At 39.6% G+C, this 22,325-nt stretch overlaps 1 protein-coding gene across 3 annotated transcripts in view; it reads left to right on the forward strand.

Moving 5' to 3' along the window:
• The first annotated feature begins 2,175 nt into the window (after window positions 1-2,175).
• CERKL (CERK like autophagy regulator) overlaps window positions 2,176-22,325 on the forward strand; it is a 147,323-nt gene continuing 127,173 nt past the window's right edge. For all 3 annotated transcript variants that reach the window (XM_060016492.1, XM_060016493.1, XM_060016494.1), the window contains exon 1: window positions 2,176-2,568. In XM_060016492.1, coding sequence (XP_059872475.1) covers window positions 2,331-2,568 — 238 coding nt within the window. In that variant the 5' untranslated portion in view covers window positions 2,176-2,330. The remainder of the gene's footprint in view (window positions 2,569-22,325) is intronic.

Raw genomic sequence — 22,325 nt, forward strand, 5'->3', positions numbered from 1 at the left:
GAATTTTTCTTTTTTCTCATTACAGAGAAAGGAAATGAGGATGATGTCAAGGATTTTGATGACACTATTTGCTGAGATTTGCAACATTCTGGGAGGAACAGGTTTGTGATAGAAAATCCTGAGTTTGGTTTTAGATGCTACGTTTCAGATGATTGTTGGACAGCCAACTAGCAATGTCAGGTGGGCAGTTGGACATGGTGTCTGAAGTTCAGGGGACTGATTGGGGCTGATGACATCACTGGAGGAGCCCTGAATAGTATGTAAAGCCATGGCACTGATGCTCGTGTAGATGGATCCTGTGGATAGAGCTCCAGGGCACTGCAACCTTTAGAATCCTAGAAGAGAACAGCTCATCAAAGGGAAAGAATGGAACATAGCCAGTACTTTCATCCTCAGGAAAGCCAAAGCCAATGTTTTTGGCTCTCTGGCTTGACTGAAGCTTGAAAAATGGCAACTTGCCCCTTGCAAATGTCCTAAGAAATAGCCACTGCCTTGGCCTATCAGCCCTGGCTTTCAGTGAGCTTTTAAAATGCCAACGAGCTCTTATTGTGTTGATTGCCTGACAGCTGTGAATACAAGATGCTGACTCCAGAACTGCAACTCATTCTGCGGAGGGCACCAGCCTTCCCCACTAATGACTGCTGAGCTGAGCCACCTGAAGCCTGCGTGAGGTTTAACAGCAGCTGCACTTCTGCTCCAAGAAACAGCTGGCTGCAATCAGATCACACCGAGGCTCTTCCCCACGTCACCTGGAAGCTTGGGTATTTGTTTTCAGAGCATTAAACAGTAAGAGTCCTAGCTTAACTGGCACACAGGCGCTTTGTGTCTGAAAGGGATTTGGCTAGGTCTGTGGTCTCCATCCTCAGTGTTTTGAAATCTACATTTGAGCAGAGACCCTTGAGATGCTCCTGCTACCATTAGCTCTTCTGTCTGACTTTGCAGTGTGACGAGGGGTGAGGACAGAAAGAGAAGTGGCTGCCTATCAGAAGTTACTGGTTAGGCACTAGCATAGTGGAACTAGATTCACAACTCTATGAACTTAATTTCCTCTCCCTAACTTTTTCTCAATACAATTATTCTGGCCTTGTGTATATAAAAAATAAGCCTGCTGATTTACTTCCCACTCTGGCTCCTCCTCCAGAGAGCTCACGTTCACAAGTTGTCAGCTCCCTGTTAATACACTGCTTAAAGCAGAGGACTCAGCTCTGGCTGAACATTGCAGTCACCTGCAGAGCTTTAAAAACTCCTGAAGTCTGGTCCCATCCCCCAGAGATTCCAATTTCATTGTCTTTGAGTGTAGCCTGGGCATCTGGATTATAAGCAAACTCCCCAGGTAACTCTAATGTGATTGAGAACCATTGGCCTCCAGACTCTGTGCTTTCCAAATTAACAGCTAATTTCATGAATCTCAGTTATCGCGAGAAAGTGAAGGATTGACCGCCCCCACCCTCCCACGCCCGCCCCGGCTCGGGCTCTCTCCATTTCCAGGTAACGCTGCATTAGCCTTCAGGAGAACAAGCCCTGCTTCTTGTGATCTCTCTCCAGGGAAAGTCAGATCCAGGCAGAGACAAGACTGCAGAGGAGCACCTTGGGGAAAAGTAGGACCCTTAATACTTACAGCATGGAGGCACCTTCCTTTAACATTAAATTTGTCAGAACGAAAATTTGTCTATGTAAACCAGGGACTTGTCTTTGGCGTCCTCTCAGGGCTTTTGGGAACTGAGTTCTCTATTACCAGCTGCATATAGTTCAGCTAACTGTTGGGGGCATGCAAGCAAGGTTATAAAGCATGACCTCTGCGCTCCAGGAAAGCCCGCTGGGAAGAAGGTGGAAAAACAGAGGGTTATACCCTTGCAAATCAAAGTGCGTTCTGAGGATCAGCGGCGTTACCTGGGAGCTTCCTAGAAACAGTGTCGGGGGCCTCATCCCAGACTTGTTCAATAAGAATCTGCATTTTAACAAGATGCCCAGGGGGTGAGTATGCAAGTCAGTGTTTGAGAAGCGCTGGCCTATATTTTGGCGGGTAACGCAGTGCGCAAAATCTCAAGCAACTGTAGGGACTAGGTGGAGAGAGCCACTTATTCCTCTTCCTGGACTGCGGTCTGTTTGTAGTAAGTGGCAGAGGCAGGAGGCTGGCGGGCCAAGGTGCTGGACTAGGTCAGGGCGGCTCCGCCTGCGCGCCCCGCCCCGCCTCCCTCCTGGGTCTCTGCCCAGCGCGCGGTTGCTGTGGCAGCGCCGGACGCAGCCAGAGCCGCGGCTGCCGCGGGCTCCACCTCCTCCCCCAAAGGCCTCCCCGGACCCCTGGCTCGGGCCCAGCCGGTAGCTCCGCCATGCCCCGGGGGAGGCGCGGCGGCAGGGTGAGCGCCCTGGAGGGCTGCCGGGAGGAGGAGGCGCCCCCGGCGGCGGACGCCGTGCCCTCGGTGCTGTGGGCGTCAGGGCAGCAGCCAGAGTCGGCGGCCGAGCTGATTCTGCTCCGGGGTATCTTCGAGATCCGGAGGGACAGCTGCGACGTGGTGCTGAGCGAGCGGGTCCTGAGGTGGCAACCCATCCAGCCCGAGCGCCCCACAGGTGAGTGGTCCCAATTAGAAGGTCCCGGCGTCTTCGCCCCCCGCGGCGCCTCCTCGCTCTCCCGGCCCCACACCCTCCTCCCGGCGCAGTCCCTCCTCAAGCTCCGCCTCTGCCACAGCGGGCTACCGCGTCCGGAAGCCGCCGCCTCCTCCCTCCCGCCAGGTGGCGAGAACCCGCGCCGCCCCCAGGGGCTTCCCGCTACCTGTCCCCTCCCAGCTGGCTTTCCGCCTGGGGTGCCATCCGGGGACCTGCGTCACACTCTGCTTCTGCTCTGTGACGCCGAAGAAAGAATTGAGCCCCGCAAGGGGAGGTGTTTTCCAGATGCAGGAAGGTCACCTGCTCCTCCCCTCCAAGTTGAAGTTTTACTCCGTCAACTTCTGACGGTAACGCTGAAAGTATAAGCATTTTACCGAGTATAACTACACGTGGGTTTCAAATCCAGCTCTCATTTTGCTGACTTCTGAAAGTTTCACCCCAACTTTTGGTCTCTCTGGACTCTTCCATCCCTCACATTCCTTGCCATTGTCTAGAATCAAGTCTAAAGGTCAGTCTAGAAACTTTTGGTGTTCAATATTGACTTTAGAATCATCTTGTTGTTTACGTGCATTTGCCTTTTGACCTAAACCTTTATTTAGAAAGTGTTATAATTCTGTACAATAGAACTATTTCAAGTCTTAGAGATGATTTAGGGGAAAACCTTGGGATGTGGTACACGTCCCCTCTAAATGCTAACTTATGAAATTTTAAAAAATGCCTTCCCCTGTTGGAAAACAAGACACAATGCGCTGTTTACCTCAAAGAATAGAAGAATGTCACTGTTTTACAGTTTCCTGTACAAAAATCTAACAAAACAGACTAGTCAGGGACCCAGTGCTGGTTCTGAGTGGGAATTCTGCTTCTGCTGCAGGTGTCCTGCTGACCCACTTAACTAAAACTGCCTTTGACTTTAATTAAAAATGTTTTCAGGTGTGTTGAAAACCAAGCTGTGGAGTATTTTCTAGAACCTTTGAGTTAAAAGCTAGGACATAGAGGACATATATGGACATAGAGTTATTCTGTTTAGTTTTTAAGTCTGTTCGAATTTGGGGACATAGAAGTTTACCATTAGAGTTTAAATTGGCCTACAAGAGTCGATTTAACCTACAATGAAGCTGAAATACTATAGGAATAAAAGGAGACATTGTGCAACCAGAGGTATTCAAATCAGTGTTGCAATACCGGTACACGAAAAGTCAAATAATGGCATGAAGGCAAAAAATGCTCTTTTATATACTGAGTGGTGATGGAGGGAAAATAGTCTTAATTAGCATTCCTGGCTGTAGAGTTTAAAAAGACATCCCGACAGTTATAACTCTAAAGGTGGCAAGTGTTGATCTGTAATTTTGACCTAAAACACTTTGGTTTTCTTTTCCTTCATTTAGATATACCACCCTTTCTTTGTAACTAACACCTAGTATGCAAACCACTTTGGGCCCTGAAAATTGGAGGTCCAGAAGCCTAGCACCTTAGTAAGCACTACTATTTGTAGGAGGAACCAAGAGATGTTTTACTTAGTAAAATAATAAGAGTGGGAAAAGAAAAGGAGGTATTGAGAGATATGTTTAAATGTGAGAAATACTCTCTGATGTGGAATTAGCTTAGATGTGCGTGGTGAAAGACAAATGAAATTGGTCCAGAAAATGGAGGAAAAACTACCTTAAGGTTGCCATACTTGGGAGGACGTGGTGTGGGAGGATGTAGTGGAGGAGACCATGTCTGTTGCTCCTTGGCCGGTGCCTGGCTGTCCCAGGAAAGGGTAGGGGTGGGGTCGGATTGCTGGGCATTATTACATCATATGAGATGCTTGCAAGATCACTCAGTTTTTAAACCTCATAGTGCCTTAGTAGCTGTTTTGTTTTTCGGTTTTTTTTTAAAAAAATAGGCTTTATTTTTAGAGCAGTTTTAGGTTCACAGCAAAATTAAGCAGAAGGTGCATATACCCTCTGCTCCCCACACATGCATAGCCTCCCCCATTATAAATATTTCCCACCAAGGTGGTACCTTTGTTAAAACTGATGAACATTGACGCATCATTATCATCCACCGTCCATAGTTTACATTAGGGTTCACTCTTGGTGTTCTGCATTCTATGGGTTTTGGCTTATTTCCAATGACATGTAGTAGGATTCTCCAGAGAAATAGAAGCTTGAAAAAAATACACAGTACAATATATATATTTGAGGAGATTTGTTATGGGAATCGGAGATTATGGGATTATAGAAGCTGAGATATGCCACTGTATGCCATCTGCAAAGTGAAGAACCAGGGAAGCTGGTTGTATAATTCAGACCAAATCTGAAGGCCTCAGAACTGGGGGGAACTGATGGTGTAGCTCCCAGAGACGGGATCTACATGAGAAGAGGGAAGATGTTCAGGACATCTGTTTTGTTTACTCTCAGCGCTTTGAAGAGTGCCTGACATAAACATTTGTTACGTGAATGAATTTGTTAATTGGTCTCATGAACTTTAGTTTTGCCCATTGCATTATAATCTGATTACTACACTGCTACTTAATAGTGACTTCTCATCACCTGTAAGAGTACCCCCCTCCCCTTTTGTTAAAGCATTAGAACTCTTTTTACAAAACATTCTTCAGCTGATGTTGGCTTACTTCTCCATTGTTAGCATCATGGTGAGAAGGTTCCATCTTGCTCAGCTGTAAGTTGGAAAAAGAAAGCAATCTATGACCAGGGCATAGATTGACCAGTATGTCACATCTGTAAGCAAACTGTATACAAAAGGGCATCATCCATTCAGAAAATATCTTCATTATCGCCTGCCATGGTGCCTAATGATCTTCCTATTGGAATCTCAAATTACAGTCATTTTACTTGTGGAATCGTATGAGTTTATTCATGTTAATTACCAAGTTAACTCTCTGTGCTCTAGGAAAGAGCAAAACCTTTCGTGAAGAAATGGGAGAGGGGTCAGATGAGGATTTTAAGGCCAAATGAGAAAGGTCAGGCACATCTGGGTCATGGGACCCTGTCTAGGCAGAGCAGGCCACAGTGTTGTTAGCCCCCTACGTGGTGCCTGGGACCAGGCGTGAGGTGTCAAAAATTGAGAAGAGACTCAGAAAAGGGGTATGGGCAGATGCCATAGACCAATATGTGTATTTTGTCATTTAGCCCTTAGCTTGTTGCTGGATCAGATATTTTCAGAGTTCCAACATTTTCAAAATTATCACTGATGGCCTGTTGGCATTGTTCTAAATCTCAACCGAGGACAGACTTCTAGGAACGTGCGCTTACCAAGTGGTAAACTTCTGTTGGAAACGTTAGATGGAAGCAGAAGGTACAAGCATTTTTGTGTATCCCCAATGCAGAATCTGCTTACTGTACTGCGAGACCTGGTTATGAGATTTTCCCGTAAAGGAAAAGCTACTGGTAGGGAGAGTCAGTAATGCATAGCCTTAGACTATGTTAAGCTCATATTTTAGTACACTGAAGAATGATTAATTTAGGATCTCTATGACTGGAATGCCAAATGCCCACAAGTCTCTGTTACCTCACACTGGGCACCTTTATCACTTACTGATGAATAGCACCTTGAAGTATGAAAAGCACTACAGGATCCTTTACAGGCACCCCACTCCGCTGCCTGTAATCTCCCATCTGGTGTAGGAAGGGTTTCAGGAGTGCACCAAGGGGCATGAGGTCTTGTCTACAACTAACGGGTGTAACTGACTTAAGGCAAGTCATTTAACTGCTCTGAGTGACAGTCTATTCATCTGCAAAATGAGGCGTTTACATTATATGATCTCTAAGAACCATCAACTCTGTGAAGTTGCATTTTAAAGAAAATACCTATTTTTATAGACTTTTGGTGTTAGGACATCGTAATAAACCTGAGTTAAGTTTTAATGATCAGATGCCAGGTGTGTGTGGAAGACTTGTATTTTACACCAAAGCTTCACAGCCCTAATGAATTTCTAATTAGAAGAACCGCCTGGGAAATACGGGCCAAGTTTCTTGCTCCCCTTCCCTAGCTTCAAGACACAATAATGAGAGGTGGGCAGTCACCTCAGTACAGGGTCTGTCTTTGGAAAGGAAGAAACCACTTTCTGATAGAAAATAGTGGGATAAGGCTAGTCATGAGCAGATTTTTCATGATGGACAAAAGGACTAGCTTATCCTTTCTTCAATTTCATTTCCTGTACCCTCTTATTAAATTTCAGGGCAAGGATCTTACAGTGTGTTCGATTAGCATGAGAATGTTATGTTTTAAATATTTTTTAAAATACGGTTAAGGTTTCAAATCTTAGTTATGGTTTACAATTCTCTTATTATTCTTAGACTTACTACCTCAGGTTATACCATTTCATGTTGTGTTTTTTCAAAGGGTTATTCCTACCACGACTTTGAGCTCAGCTTAATTAGAGCAGTAACCAGAAAAACCTGAAAAAGCTGGGCTTCAAAATAAGGTCTTGAAAGTGTTTCTTTTATAAAGGAGTTCATGATTTTCTTGTCCTTTAAGTTTATATAGACATTCATTTGCTGGAAACTTTGCAACGTGAAAGGTAATGTGGAAAAATGTGAAAATGAGAAAAAAACCAATCAATTTTAAAACAACAAGAGTTAGTGATTACATGGGACTTAGCAGAGCTAGGTCCATTCTAAGTATTAATCTGCCTGAGCTGTTTGGGAACAGATGTACGTGAAACAGATCCCAGGCTTCTGTTGTGTATATCCAAAGTGAGACATCTGTCGGTAAACCGTTGGTCAGAAATAATGGAAGCAGGGGTTAAACCCCGAAATGACCCATTACTCATGTGAATTATTGAAGGACTAATTACTCAGTAAAACATGATGCTTTGATTCACCAGTCTACATATGAAGAAGAAAAATACTTCTTTAAAAAAATTATTAGTGTATTCCTAAGCTGTCAAATTTGAAGGAATTTTTAAAAGCTGGGTGCGAAAAATCAAGCTTACCAGGCAACTGCATGTAATGTTTATAATGTTTTAAAACGCTTTGACAGGTCTGTTATCCTATTGTATAAATACTGTATAAAGCTCATATTGTATAAATATTAGCTTTTTCTTAAATTGGTCCACACAGGAAAACAAAATATAGAATGAATCTCTAAGCATGACTGTTTAGTTAAATTCTCTGCACTAATGGAATGCTCTGTTCTGTCCAATACGGTTGCCACCAGCCACTTGGGGCACCTGAGGACCTGAAATATGGCTAGTGTGACTGAGGAACTGAATTTAAAAATTTTTTTAATTTTAATAAATTTAATAGCCGTATGCAGCTAGTGGCGATCGCGTTGGACAACGTAGCTCTAATGCATAGACCCATGAAGAGTTGAAAACGTTTATTCCCTTTATTCCCAGGCATGGGTTTGCATCTTTATAGTAAGGTACAGTTTTCAGTAATTAATCTGAACATAGAACTGATATGACCATATAATCTGAGCTGCCGATTTAAAGATAAAACAACTGAGTCCAGAGATGCCCAAGTGGCAGAACCCTTTAACGTACTTTGTGAGTACAAAAACATGCTTTTGTTATTGTGAATTAATTGGCTGACAGTAAAATTGAAGTCTTGTCTGTTAAAACCATAGTCTTATTCCTCACGGTCATGATTTATTTAAGCTAAAATTTGGCAAAAAATCTGTTTCTTACTATAGGGATAGTAAATTTGAAATAACAGTCCTAGCTTGCGTACCTTGACCCCATGAAAGTCTGCATCCCAGTGTTGTTCATAAATATACCACAGCCATGTGGCACCATCTGAAGACAAACACGTCTAAAAACTGGTCTACTTTTGCGTCCCCTTCCTCTCGGTCTCCTCCACGTGGGGGTATTTGAGGCTGCAACTGGCACAAAAATATCCTCCTAGAAGTGGGGAATGGTACTTGCAATTGAAGGCAAGGGACGTACAAACTGCAAATCAGATAAACTGGATCAAGGTCGGTAGAGGCTGATCCAGATGGGATCCGTCATAGCAGGAGGACCTGAAGTGAACTGCAGGAGTCTGAACATGATGGAACTAAAGAACCAAAGAGCCACGGCAGTAGATAATAGGGATCAACGGATAGGTTGGGTACACAGGAGGATGCTATTGCCTAGACTGGACATTTTTGTGCCCTCTGTAATTTGGGAAATTACATCCTTGTTTAAAGGGCCAGGGATATAGAATATATAATTGATTGTGATCTTAGTACTAGAATGCTCCTTTTGAACCTTATTGCTAATCCTGCCTAGTCCATTAGTTGACTAGGTTATTAGATTACATTTCAAATATTGACAAATCTACAAACATCATCAAAGTCCTCAGCATAGGCCTCTCTCATTTCTTCCATATGACTGTATTCCTGCCCGAATTTTAGAAGTACTATGCCAATGATGGGGGTACCGTATGCTGAGCAAGTGACTTCTGGTCGGGTATGTGGTGGGCAAAGGGGAGAAACTCTTGGTAGCCATGGCTTTTTATATGCTCTTGTGTTTTCCAAGATCAGTAAGTGACGAGTTAAAAGGGAAAGTTGGGAGGGAAATGGAGTTTGAAGGAAATTAAACCTTCTGCTGACTTTTGGCATGTGAACTAGAAGTCGAGGACCCTTAGTATAATGGATGCCAGACTCCAGAGACAGGCAGGCAAGCAGGCGGGCAGGTATGCATATATTAAAAAACACTTGGCATAGTGCTATGGACTTATGGTAAGCCTACAGATACGTCTAAAATAATGTACCAGCTGGCATCGGGGAATTCCTATGTACATTCCAAGATTTTCATCAGAAACAGTGTTCTGGAAACTACTGCTGCTGCTATGCATTGGTGTCCGGTGTTTGACTGAAAATAGTGAACGTTTATTGATATTTACCCTGCCAGGTCCTATGCTAAGTGTCTTATCTTGTTTAATCTTCCCAACAAGACTATGTAGTCCAGACAGGATTTTTATTTCTAGGGCCCAGAGGTGACGTTCCTTGTCCAAGGTCATGCTAGTAATGGAGTTGCTGGGATTCCAAGCCAAGCAGCCTGACTCCAGAGTCTACACTGTACCCAGGAGGTTATGCTGTTTCCTCAGTCCAGTAAGAAAGAGTTCTCCCTAATGCCTTCAAGAGTCTGTGTGATGTCCGAGTTCCTGACAGTGCAGCATCATGGTCCAAACCAAAACAATAAACCTTTTTTTTTTAGTGGTAAAACATTAAAAGTTTTATTTTCATATCTAGAATAAGAGTTAGATAGTAATGCCTACCATCTCCACTATTAATATTGCTCTAGAAATAGCACATGAAATTTGATGTGAGAAATGATAATTTAAGGGGTAAATCAGAATAATAAACCTTAATACAACAAAATCATCTGACTTCTTTCAGACCTTCATGAGAGTTCCACTGTAGAGAGCATGTTCCACTTCTCTTGCCACTTCTACTTCCTGAGTAAATGACCAAATGGGACAGACAAAGTTTTTGAAACCCAATATTTTTATTGTGGAAAACACCAAACATACCCAAATGTAGAAAGAATAATATAATAAGCCTCCATGTTCAACCCAATGAGTGGTGAGACTCTATGTGACACGTTGAGTTTAAACAATTTTCAAGGCCAGTCTTATTCCATCTATGCCCTACCCATATGTCCCTCTACCTGGAATAATCGGGAGCAATTCCTAGACATCATATAATTGCACCTATAAACATCTTACATGTATCTCTAGGAGATAAGGATTTTAAAAATATAGTACACAATATGATACCCAGTATAGTCACTATACCACTATTCCAATTTAAAATAATCCTCTATCCTTAAATATTCAGTTAGTGTTCATTGTCTCCTGATTGTTTCTTTCTCTTTTTTATATAAATCAATGTTTGAATAAGGTCCATATTGCAGTTGGTTGCCATGTCTTTTATATCTTCAAATCCACAGATTCCTCTCCATTTTTAACTTTTTCCTTATAACTTATTTTCTGAACAAACTGGGTTGTCTGGACTGTAGTTTTTCATAGGAAAATGAAAGGTTTGTTGAGGGCGAATGTCTGTGAAAGATAAAAGGGGCAGGAAGCAGGTTGGGAGGGATAACGTTCAGACTGTGATGCCCCTCTGACACCTGTAAAGAGGGGATGAAGCAGGCAGGGTCAGGGAGAACCTCAGTCTATGGTGCTTATCTGATGAAGTCTTTGTTTACCTATGGTGAGAGCTTGGGAGCAAAGATTGCTCATTAGGGGTCCTGTCTTAGGCAGAAGTGGCCAAATCTAGTTGTGTTCAGTCATAGACTGGGGGCTGCCTGGGAAGAGTGAAGTTGAGGTGGATCCTAAAGGCACCAGTAGCTGGAGGCTGTCAGCTAACTGCATTCATTGCAGCAGAAAAGCAAGTTCTTAAAGGGAGAAATCACAGCAACCACAGCGACCAATAACGTTTATTACTATCATTATGAGCTCAGTTATTTAAATATATTTCAATTCACGGCAATGACTGTTCTTACTAATTCTCAGACTGCCCCAATTCTAGATTTTTGGACCAATGAGAACCTCCCCAGGCTGACTTCTGAGACCTTTTGACATTCTCTCAGCTGTCTCTATTAGCTTCTTTGCTTTCTGGAGTGGCAAGATATTCCAGGCTCATCTTGAACATTTTATGCCTATCATCAAGGAAGCCTAATTTTTAAAATTGACTAATGGTATTTAGAGACCACAGTTTGAGCACCTGTGTGCTCATTGCTAGAACTTCCCTTATATGGTCCTGTTTCCTAGGTTTTTCTGAAAGCAGAGCTAGGAAGTATGTATTTTTTTTCCGAAAGAGAAAAATGCACCGTGGAATCATGCTGTTATTTCCAGTAAAAGTTCAAGACCGAAAGGTTTTTACTTCGTCTTCTTGCTCCTACCCTTAAAATCCTGTGTTCTGACTGCAACAATATCATTACTGATTTGCCTTATCCTGCAATAAATGTACATCACAGAATACCAACACCAATGCCACCATCAATAATATAATTAACCAGAGCCATTTAAGATCATTCTGTAATATTTTGTTGTAGCTCTTAGGGACATACCACTTAGAGTATATGCTATGGATAGTCAAATTACTATGTCTTAAAGACACTTGGAATCATTCCTATCTGTGATGTTATGCCTCCAACTCAATATGCAGAATTATTTGTTTCATTTTTGCTTTTATTTTTGGGCATTGCTCTTTTTAATCCAATTTTGTTTTGTAATTATATAAAATATTTATATGGTTCCAAAATCAAATCAGCTAAACAAGCTATATCCTGGGAAGTATAATTTTTATCTGTGCCCCTTCTACCCTTTTTCTTCCTTCCTATTATTGGTAAGCCTTTTTAACTTTTTTGGTTTATTCTTATGTAGCAAACATGTACATATGTTATTCTCCTTACCCCACCCCTACCCATCTTCTTAAGTGCTTGGTAGTGTACCATATATGCTTTTTGCACTTCGATTTTTTTGAATTAACAGTATACCTGGTATATCACTTGATAGAGGTATATAGCGAGAGTCATCATTTCTTTTTATATCTGCACAATAATCTATTGTGTACTATAGTTTATTGAACCATCTTTCTATAGAAAGACTTGGGTTGTTTCCAGTCATTTTTGCTATTGCAAATAGTGGTGTAACAAAAAAAAACCTTGTCATGTTTTTTTTTTTTTTTAGTATATTTTTGGAATAAATTACTAAAATTTATTTTGGAATAAACTACTAAAATCCTAGAAGTGGGATTGTTGACTCAAGAATAAGTATCTATATAATTTTTTAATAGACTTACTTTTTAGAGCAGTTTTAGGTTCACAGCAAAATTGAGTGAAAGGTACAGAGGTTTCCCATCTACTTTCTGCCTATATAATTTTGCTAAATATTTCCAAGTTCCCTCAAAAGGATTGTGCTGTTTTGCTTTTCTATTGTCATTGTATGAGAGTACCTGTTTCTGTGCAGTTTCTTCAAAAGAGTATATTTTCAGACCTTGTTTTAAAAAACCAATCTGAGATAAGAAGTGGTATCTTGGCATAATTTTAACTTGTATTTTCCTCTTTAAATAATTCAGTTTTTTAGCTTATTCCTCCTAATATTAGGGAGCAACTATTATGTGCTAGGGTATCTGATAGGTTTCAGGGATGCTACAATCAATTTGACACAATTTCTGCTTCAAAGTATTCACAATCTGCAGGGAGACTTATCAGCAAAATAACTAGGTAGTCTATTTTATGTGCCATTGAGGTATTACTTACAAGGCATTATAAAGAACCAAGGAAATGTAGCCAAAGGAGAAAATCATTTTGTTTGAGTGGGCTGGGGGGAGGTCAGGGAAAGCTGCAGAGGGGTGTGAGGGTAAACTTGAATGTGGGTCTTGAAGCATGATTAGGAGTTGGCAGCACAAAAGAATAAGGAAACCATTATAGGAAGTAATATTTTAGAAAAATCAGGAAAGAATGCTTTGACCTTTGTGGAAAATAAGACCATAGCCTGTGCGGAGAGTGTATGTTCATGGGAGAAGATGATAGTCCTTTGTGTAAGTCAGTAGTTTGCGTCGGCCCTTGAACATCATGCCAGGAAGTTGGTGTCTTAAACTGAGGGTTGAGTAAAGGGTGGCAAAGGCCGAGTGTCAGAGGATATCAAGTTTTTGTTTTTTAAAGTAAGTGAGTTTGGGTTTTAGAAAGACAGCCATGGGGGTAGGATGGATTATAAATGGAGTCCATTTCAGTAGCCAGTACCCCAGAAGATCCAGGAGATGGTGTGTATTTGGCCGGGAGAATAGAGAGGAGAGGTGAGGCCAGGTGCAAAGGGATATTGTCAAAGATAGAACCTGGAGGATGTGGGGTTTGAGGGAAAGGGAAGAAACAATGGTGAAGCTGAGATTTTTAGCTTGGACAATGGAATGGATAATGAACACAGCTAAAATTGCTTCTTATTTTGCCAATCTAAGAATTATCTCACTCGAAATGTATTCTACCAAGAATCAAATATGCCAAGACTAGCAAAATGTTCAAACAGAAGGGAAGTGGAAAGCTTGAAGAATGCATAAGCTTGAGAAATTGCTCTTGAAGGATTATAAGTTGAACCCTGTCAAGTGTAAGATGTATGTTTTCCATGAGCCTCGGGCTCTCCTTCTGTGCCCTTTCTTACTAGGTTGGGGCTACTTTGGAAAAAAGTTTAAAGCTATTTTCAGAAAACACTATTCATTAAAAATTGGTAAATAAAGTTATGATCTTTGTACAACCATAATGTTTAGGTATTATTGAAATATAAAAAAACAGTGAAATAATGTTAAATGTCAATTTTTTATTTATTTAAAAATTATTTATTTATTAATTTATTTATTAATTTATTATTATAATTTATTAATTATTATTTATTAACAGTTTATAAAGACTGTTTGTATATCATTTTAAAGTAAAAAAATTCATTTATTTCATGAAATCTTTTTGTCTAATGCAAGTATAATATTTGTTCCAAATTAAACTTTCAAGTTTAGTAAAATGTTACAAACACATAATTCAAAGTATTTTCTAGTGCCCATCTGTGCAGGAAGAATAGGATCAATAAAATAGAACAACTGTTAGAGCGTACTGGTTTCCTTATATTTTAGGCATGTTTTCATGTACTGAAAGTGTAAAGTCTAGATAGTATGTTTTGTTGTGGTTTTCATTATACAGATGAAAACTTGTTACAGTTGAAATCTTGGTGAATATAATGGATTTTTGAAGTCCCATTCATAGCCCACTTATTTTAGATAATATTTAAATATTTAAACTAAATCATGTGGATACATTTTTGTCATGAGATTTGATTTCTAATACACTCATTTTAAAAGTAAAAATACATCCTTCTCTAAAAATCATTATTTCCATTTCTTTGAATTAGCATTTTTCATATTTTGGGGGAAAATATCTTGATATCCTAGCTTCTGAATGGAAGACAAGTCTATCATTTTCCATATTGTTTGAATGTTTTACACTGGGACCAAACCTACTCTGTTATTGAGCTTCATGCCCTGGAAACATCTTATGGGGGGACCTCTTTTACTCAAATCTTCTTGGTACTTGGATACTTTGTTAGGTGTGTACAGACTCACTTTGCATCCACTTCATCTGCATGGGAAGATAGGTACATTGAAATTCTAAGTGCTTTTTCAAATCTAAATTTCCTAGAGCGCAACATGAGTCCCAACAATGTAAAGCTATGAAATGCCTTTTCATTTTGACTTTTCAAAGACCTTTGTTCATTAACATTTAATCAGCATCCGTTCGTTGTGTACATTGTATACTTCGGGGTGATATGACTAGTAACAAGGAATATTCTAGAGAATCTTAGACTTCTGAGATTGAAGCTGATAATACACTTACTAAATTATGTGCTGCTTTACATTAAAAAGATTCAGCAGTTACCTATTTCTTTACTGAATATAGGACACCAGGTTGAAACCATTGATTTTGAAGTGAAGAATTCTTGGTCATATTCTGAACTAACCAAGTATTATCATTAGCTTTGAAAATAACTATCTTCAGTATTCTAGGGTAGACTGAAGAAAACCCATGTTGGAGGCCCGTAGAAAAACTTTAGTATCCTTATTTGGTTAATATTCTGCTTTTATGAGAATCTCAATAAAATCAGTTAAATGGAAACTCGGAAAATTCAACATACTGTCTGTCACGTTCAGTTTACTGTTAAATAAAATTATGCCCTGGATATAACCTTCTAATTTTATTTTTTCACCTTAATGAAAGCACTGGTCATTATTGCTGCCACTGATGCTCTTTTGTCTGCACATACTGTTGCAACATAATGTGTTGTGCATTTGATACGGATATTACCATATTGCCATAAGGAGCTGCTATTATTTTAGACACCAACTGATTCCATGATAGTGTCAGATTTCTTTAACATATGCTTATGTTTTTGTACAAATGACCCCAAGAAACATCTGCTAGTTTTGTGGTGATATCTACAGTTTCTTTTTTAGAATTTGACCTGTCAGTCACTTTTTAATGTGAAATCTACAGTATTTCATTAGAATAAGCTCACTTTCTGTTTTTTTTATTACTGATATTAATTAACAACATTTTGACTCAGCTTTATGACATAATTCAGAAAGTAATTGAACTGCCTGTGCACATTATTTTAAAAATCTCTTTTCATGATGTGTCATTGATACTTTAAAATAGAAAAGTGCCCTTTTAATGGATCCTTTAGCATCCAAAATTTTAGGTCCCAAATTGCTTTCTAATGGTTCTGAAATTATTCTTTCAATTTTACAAAAGTGTGCAGTAGTTGTGGTGTATCATTGGTCCGTTCATATCCTTTGCTAATTGCTAATCTTCAATGGATGTGTAAGGGCAGACAAAGGAAAAGGAAATGAACTTTCAATAAAGTTATGAAATCTTTCCTCTAGGAGATTGGAAAAACGTTTAGAGAACATAAGCCAATGATTATGTTACAGGTGGGATCCTTTCTTTTACTTGCTTTGGTATGACCTTGACTAAGAAGCAATGGTCACAGACTCCCATTGTTTGGAATTTTCTTTCCTGCTTTCCTCTCTTTCCTCAAATGTCTTTCTTAAGTCATAGCTACTTATTCAAAGAAAGCAATATGACCATGTACTCATGGTACTTAAACCTGGAACATCAACAAAATGAAAAACAGGACTTTGAATAGCAATATCTGTCCATGTTTTCCAGTGGAAAATATATAAATAGATTTTCCAACTCCTTTTATTGTATCAGAGGACATTGTCTATAAAATTTTGTATTACCTACATACTTGATACCCAATAGAGTAAATATACATGAGGTATAGTCCTTAATCTTGCCTATGTTATTAAGATAATAGAACACTCGGTTTTATTTTCTACTCATCTGCTTTCTATGTATCAGCTGTTGCACTCCTTTAGACTCGAAGTGTGTCATCATTTATATCTCCATGCTCATTCAGTAGCCCTTGCTGCTCTTACTCTCTCTTTGTCCCTTGGGTAACTTGTCATTAGGACAACCTTCTGTCTCCTGCTTACCATCTCTTGGCTGAAACTGAGCTGATGCCCTTGCCAGGTACCTTAGGTGCTGGACCTGCCTGGGTTCAGCTTTGGCCTTGGTGATGTCTGTGTGCCTTCCATGCCAAAACTCAATTCTGTGAGGGGTGACAGAATGACTGAAAGCTTTAGTTTCAGTGATAAAGCCCAAATGAGTCTGTATTGCGTACCTAAATAGCTTTCTCTTAGGTCTGAAATAGGAGAGCCAGGAGCCTCAATGTCCCTTGAGAAAGAAAGATTTCCCTCAGCCTTCTGGGCTCAACACTGAGCCATTTAAGTGGGTTAGTGGGCTGGACCCAAAGGGGGTGTAATTTCCTCAAATAGTGTTTTAGTTTTGCTCTGTGTATCATGGGAGTAGAACCAACTAAGGGAAGTCCCTAATGACTTTTCTTGCCTCTTGTAGGGCAGGCCATTTACTTTAAGTCATGGCTTCTTACCCCTCTGACACCTCTACCCTATGCAAGGCACTGGAGGAACCATGGGGATGGGGGAAGACATTCATGAAAAGGGTTTTCAGGTACTGGGTATATCTGGAGTCCTATTTGAAGGATAAAGACTATTTAGCAATTACCATTTTAATACTTATCACTGCCTATACTTTTTGTTGTTTTTAGTACAGAGAATTTTGTCATACTATCAATGGTGGAGTGGAGCAGGAAACAAAATGAAATCTATTTTCATTAACTTCGTATGGTGTCTGGTATGATATCATGAACAGGTGGGCTCATAATTGTTTACTTGATGCTCTTTTTAAGAAGTCAGTGATATCACGGGAAATTGAAGAATAGCAAAATTAATTTGTTGAAGCATTCTTTAGGAAATCTTGCCTTCATGTTCACTAGAGAAACATGGGGCTTCTCCCTTAAAGGACAAGGCTTTGTTTTGTTTCTAATAAGACACACTCTTTATAATTAAAACAAAATCCCAGTGTTAAGGGATTACTGTTTTAAATAATTGGATTTCTTTCCTTTGTTTCCCTGATCCCTATATATGAGAATAAACCTAATGGTGTCTTCGGCTAATACATATTTCCAAATTAAATAGTTCTGTTAACCAATGAATCTTAATAATGCCTCTCAAAGTTTACAGATGATAATATAGAAACCAATGTAATATCAGGAACTTATTTTAGATTTGGGAAAGGCAAAGATACAGAAACTAATTAAGAACAATAGAAGCTGTGGAAACTTTCTTTTTAAATGATGATATATTGATATTCACAATAAGTTATTAAAAAATATAAACAAACTATTTGTATAATTTTATTTAACTCTGCCATCAAAATACTAAATTCAGTACCACGTATTTTTAATTTCAGACAAATGCTTTCATGAAATGGTATTTTAATGCCCTGAAGATGGTTTAGCTTAAAAATGGTTAGGGTTAAAATGAAATAGGAGAAAAGCAAAATGTAAGTGTCTAGTTGTTACTTTAAGAAAAATTCCCAGAATAAGCTCTGTGCCCCTTTCTTTCTCTTCTCTTTTTGATTTCCATACTCCAGAGCCCTTTTCTGAGACTCTTAAATCATGTGTGAGTGCAGGAGAGGACAAGCATTAGGGTGAGTGGTAAGAAGGGGGAGCATTTTGCTTGGGGCAAACTCTTCCTCCATATGGGACCTTCTTAAAGCCCTCCCTCAGCCCCTTAAATCAGAACTTGAGCTCCCAGGCAGGAGCTGTGTTAGGAGCAGCATTAGCAGGAGACCGGGGGTGTGGGTGTGGGTGGGGAGGTGTGGTGGTAGATGAAGGGCCATTTTTCTAGTTGGTCACTCTTGGACTTTGGTGAACCTTTTCAAACGGACCTGTTTCTCCACTTAATGCTGAGTCAGTCTTGACCCTTAACTTTTCAGGTGTAGCTATGCTGGGTCCTCCTAAGTTTTGAAGCTCAAGGAGGAAGTGTTTCTAGTTCCAGTACAAACTTGTAAAGAACGAGTGGGAGCAAAAGTGTCAAGGACTCTTGAGAGATTTTGTATTTGATCCCGTATGAAGGCAAAATGAAAAATATTGTAAGTGGCACTTTCAAATCTTACACAAGTTTCTCAGTTACCCTCATCTGTCGTTTCTGGGCTGCATTGCATCCCTTGCTATCTTGATTAATTCCCACCTAAAATAATTTAGTGTCCTCCTAATATAACTCTAGCATTCTAATTAATGATAACCTAAGTAATTATTTAAAGTTTTTTCTCCATTTGGCATTCAATAGTCTTCAGTGTTCACATTTGGAAATATTGAAACCTGGAAGGGAAAAAAGGAAAATGATTCATTTCTCTGTTTGCCATACTTTGCTTGATGTTGTGATAAGACAGAAGGTCACCACCTGGTGTAGAAAATTTAGAGATTCTATAGAGGAAATGAAAACTTAGGACAAGCTAAAGAAGGAAGGTGTATTAGTCTACTAGGGCAGACATAACAAAATACCACAGATGAGGTGGCTTAAACAACAGAAATTAACTTTTTTCTCACAGTTCTGGAGGCTAGAAGTCCAAGATTAAGGTGCTGTCAGAGTTGACTTCTGGTGAGGCCTCGCTTCCTTAGCTTATGGACGGCCACCTTCTCACTGTGCCCTCACACGGCCTTTCTTCTGTGCACACATGGAGACAGAGATCTCTGGTGTTTCTTCCTTTCCTTATAAGGACACCAGTCCTATCAGACTAGGGACCACCCTTATGACCTAATTTAAACTTAATTAGTCCTTAAAGGCCCAAATATAGTCACCCTGGGGATTAGAGTTCAGCATATGAGTTTTGGAGAGACACAATTCAGTCCAAAACAAGTGGATTTACTGTAGTACTCCTTTAGCTAAATCTTTTCCAATCCTGAAAGTGGGTTTTACCCCCTCCCTCCAAATTCCTGTTAACAGGTGAGGTTTTTCTGGTTTGTTTCTTTTTGATTTTTAATATAATAGTTAATGTATGGTTGGTTACATCAAATTATATATAACGCTAGGAAATAAGAATTGTTAGAAGAGTCAAGTGAGCTAAAACATATTAAAATGATTTGGCAAAAAATTTTTTTTTTTTAACATTTTAAGTAGGTTTCCTCAACTCTAAATCTGTGTGAACTTGGCATATCTAATCAGTCTAAATGCAGGCCAAATAGCAATCTTAGTTATATAATAGTAAGCGCAGATCTCAAAGATTGTAAACTACATCTGAATACACTGATACTCATGAGTTTGCTTGTCCTAAAATTTTCTGAAAACATGAACTCATAACTTCAATATTCTTGTCTATGACTGTAAATGTTTGGTGAGAGATGACGTGTAGGATTTTTTCCCCCCGTTTATTAAGGGCTTATTTCAGGTTTCAGTACTGAAATTAGTGTTCATTTTGTATCTTCCTGGTAAATCTTGCCAATAAATATTTGCATATTTGGAAGTTCTTAGGACTATCATATTGTTGGGCAGCCTTAAAAGGCCACGCAGAAAAGTGATTGGGTTGATACCGCTCTGCTTTATTTAAGTCTGAACAATTCACTTTTGTGGTACAATCAGAGTACTGACCTACATTTGAAAGTGCAATGCTGTTCTGTTATCTAAATCCACTGTGCTATGAAAGGGTGAAATACAAAAAAAGAGGTCACCATTATTATTTTCTCTGTTGTCCCGGAGTAAGGGGGTTTGTTTTCGGTTAGATGGTCTGCTTCTGAAAGATAACTGAAGTAGAAACTTCACTAGGATTCCTATATGAAATCATAGGAAACATAAATTGAAACATGATATAATAACCATGTTAACATTTAGCTAAATAAGGGCTGAGATGAGTTAATTCTATTTGGAAATACTTAAATTAGAATTAGCTTTTGATAAATACTGCCTTTTTAAAAAAAATTTCTGCTGAATCTTTAAGCTTTTAATACTTCAGTCATTCTCCTAAAATAGGTGTAGAAGCGTGTCCTTACCTTGGTTTGGTAAGCCTCTGAACATGCAAAGCAACAGATGTTATACCCAGCGTCATTATATGTATCCTGGAAACACATCTTTATAGAGTGGGATTGGTCCTTGGGAAAACAAAAATTTGGCAAACAAAGGGCATTAAATTGCTGATCTCAGCACTAATTACCTGGGATGGATTATAATAATCTTGTATAGGTAGTAACTGCATGCATGTATTGGAAAAATAATGTAATTGTAAAATACATTACAAGGAAATTGAACTTGTGTCAATTTTAGCTCATCTGTCCCCTTAAAGAGCAGAAGAAGACCTCACTTTTATTTTTTAGAAAGTTCTTTCAACAACTTTTTGGAAAATGTTTTGAAGAGTCCGAATCCTAATATACTAAGGCTTTTGAGCATGTTTCTGTAGGTTACTGCCTTTGTATTTTTAGTATAGTGTCCACTGAAAATAGAGCGTTTTAAACAAATGGATGGATCCCTGATCTTCAAGCATCCTAGTATCTCTGAATACACTGGGCACTGTGAGAGCACAGTTACTTGAACCAACAACCATACTAAAGCAGTGGTTTTTGTAATTTTGATCTCTTCGTTCCAAGGGCATCTTAAAACACCTTCTCTTCCCTCCCCAATAGATAAAGCAAAGCAGAGCTCATTAGGTTCGTGTCATAGAAGGTCTAGAATCATCTGGAGGTCAGTTTGAGAAGCACTGTATAAACCATTGCTAAAATAGGGAGCTACAAAGTTGTGGAGGTCCTTACAGAAATTTCTGAAGTTTATGGTGTCGGTTTTTGGAGTCTGAAGTTTTTAAATAAGAATTTGTTGATAGTCACGGTCTAAACAGCAAGTTATCACCAAGATCATCTAAATGTAGCGTTGTTTACTTTTTTTTTTCCCCAAAAAGATTTTGAACACAAATGAAACCTTCAGGACAAGACATTATAGTTTGAGAATGTTCTGGAATAAATATGCTATGGGTTTTACTTTCTGTATCTTAGGTTATTAGCATGTGTTTTGTTGCCGTAGATGTGCTTACAGATAGGTCATCACTTAGTCAAAAATTCTTAGCAACTCCTTCACCCGTAAACTGTTGCTGTGGCATAGTTTTCATATCTGTTGAGGAACCGGAATGGTGAATAAGGAGAATGTCACGTTCGGAGCTGGTGTGTTCTCACACCATCTAGTGTTTCAGTACTCAGGGCAGTGATGTGTGCAGCCTTTCCTACCAGTAATAGAGTGTGCTAAGGTTTTCCTCCTCAGCACAGTCTGTGCATTTCCATAACAAAATCCAGGATCCAAGGAAAATACTACAAGGTGATGAAACTAGGTGATTGTGATCAAATTTCTGTTCCACACTACATCATCATTAGTGTTTGTCAGAAACGTTGTCCCATCCTGGGGTGGAATTGATGAAGAACTTGCATTGTGAGTGGGGCACATAAACCCTTTCAGGATGAATACAAACTGAACTTGATATATTTCCCAAAATATTTGTGCCTAGCTAGAATCAGAGTAGTAGTGACCTGTGAGTCAACTTCTGGTAATTTTCTCCTTTTATTATTATTTCTTTCTTTTCCCCTTTCTTTTTGCTTAATTTGAAAGACTTTTTTTTTTTTTTTTTTTTTGCGGTACGCGGGCCTCTCACTGTTGTGGCCTCTCCCGTTGCAGAGCACAGGCTCTGGACACGCAGGCTCAGCAGCCATGGCTCACGGGCCCAGCCGCTCCGCGGAATGTGGGATCTTCCCGGACCGGGGCACGAACCTGTGTCCCCTGCATCAGCAGGCGGACTCTTAACCACTGCGCCACCAGGGAAGCCCTGAAAGACTTTTTAGTTAACTAATAGG

Source organism: Delphinus delphis, chromosome 7, assembly GCF_949987515.2.
Source record: "Delphinus delphis chromosome 7, mDelDel1.2, whole genome shotgun sequence".
Taxonomy (NCBI): Eukaryota; Metazoa; Chordata; class Mammalia; order Artiodactyla; family Delphinidae; genus Delphinus; species Delphinus delphis.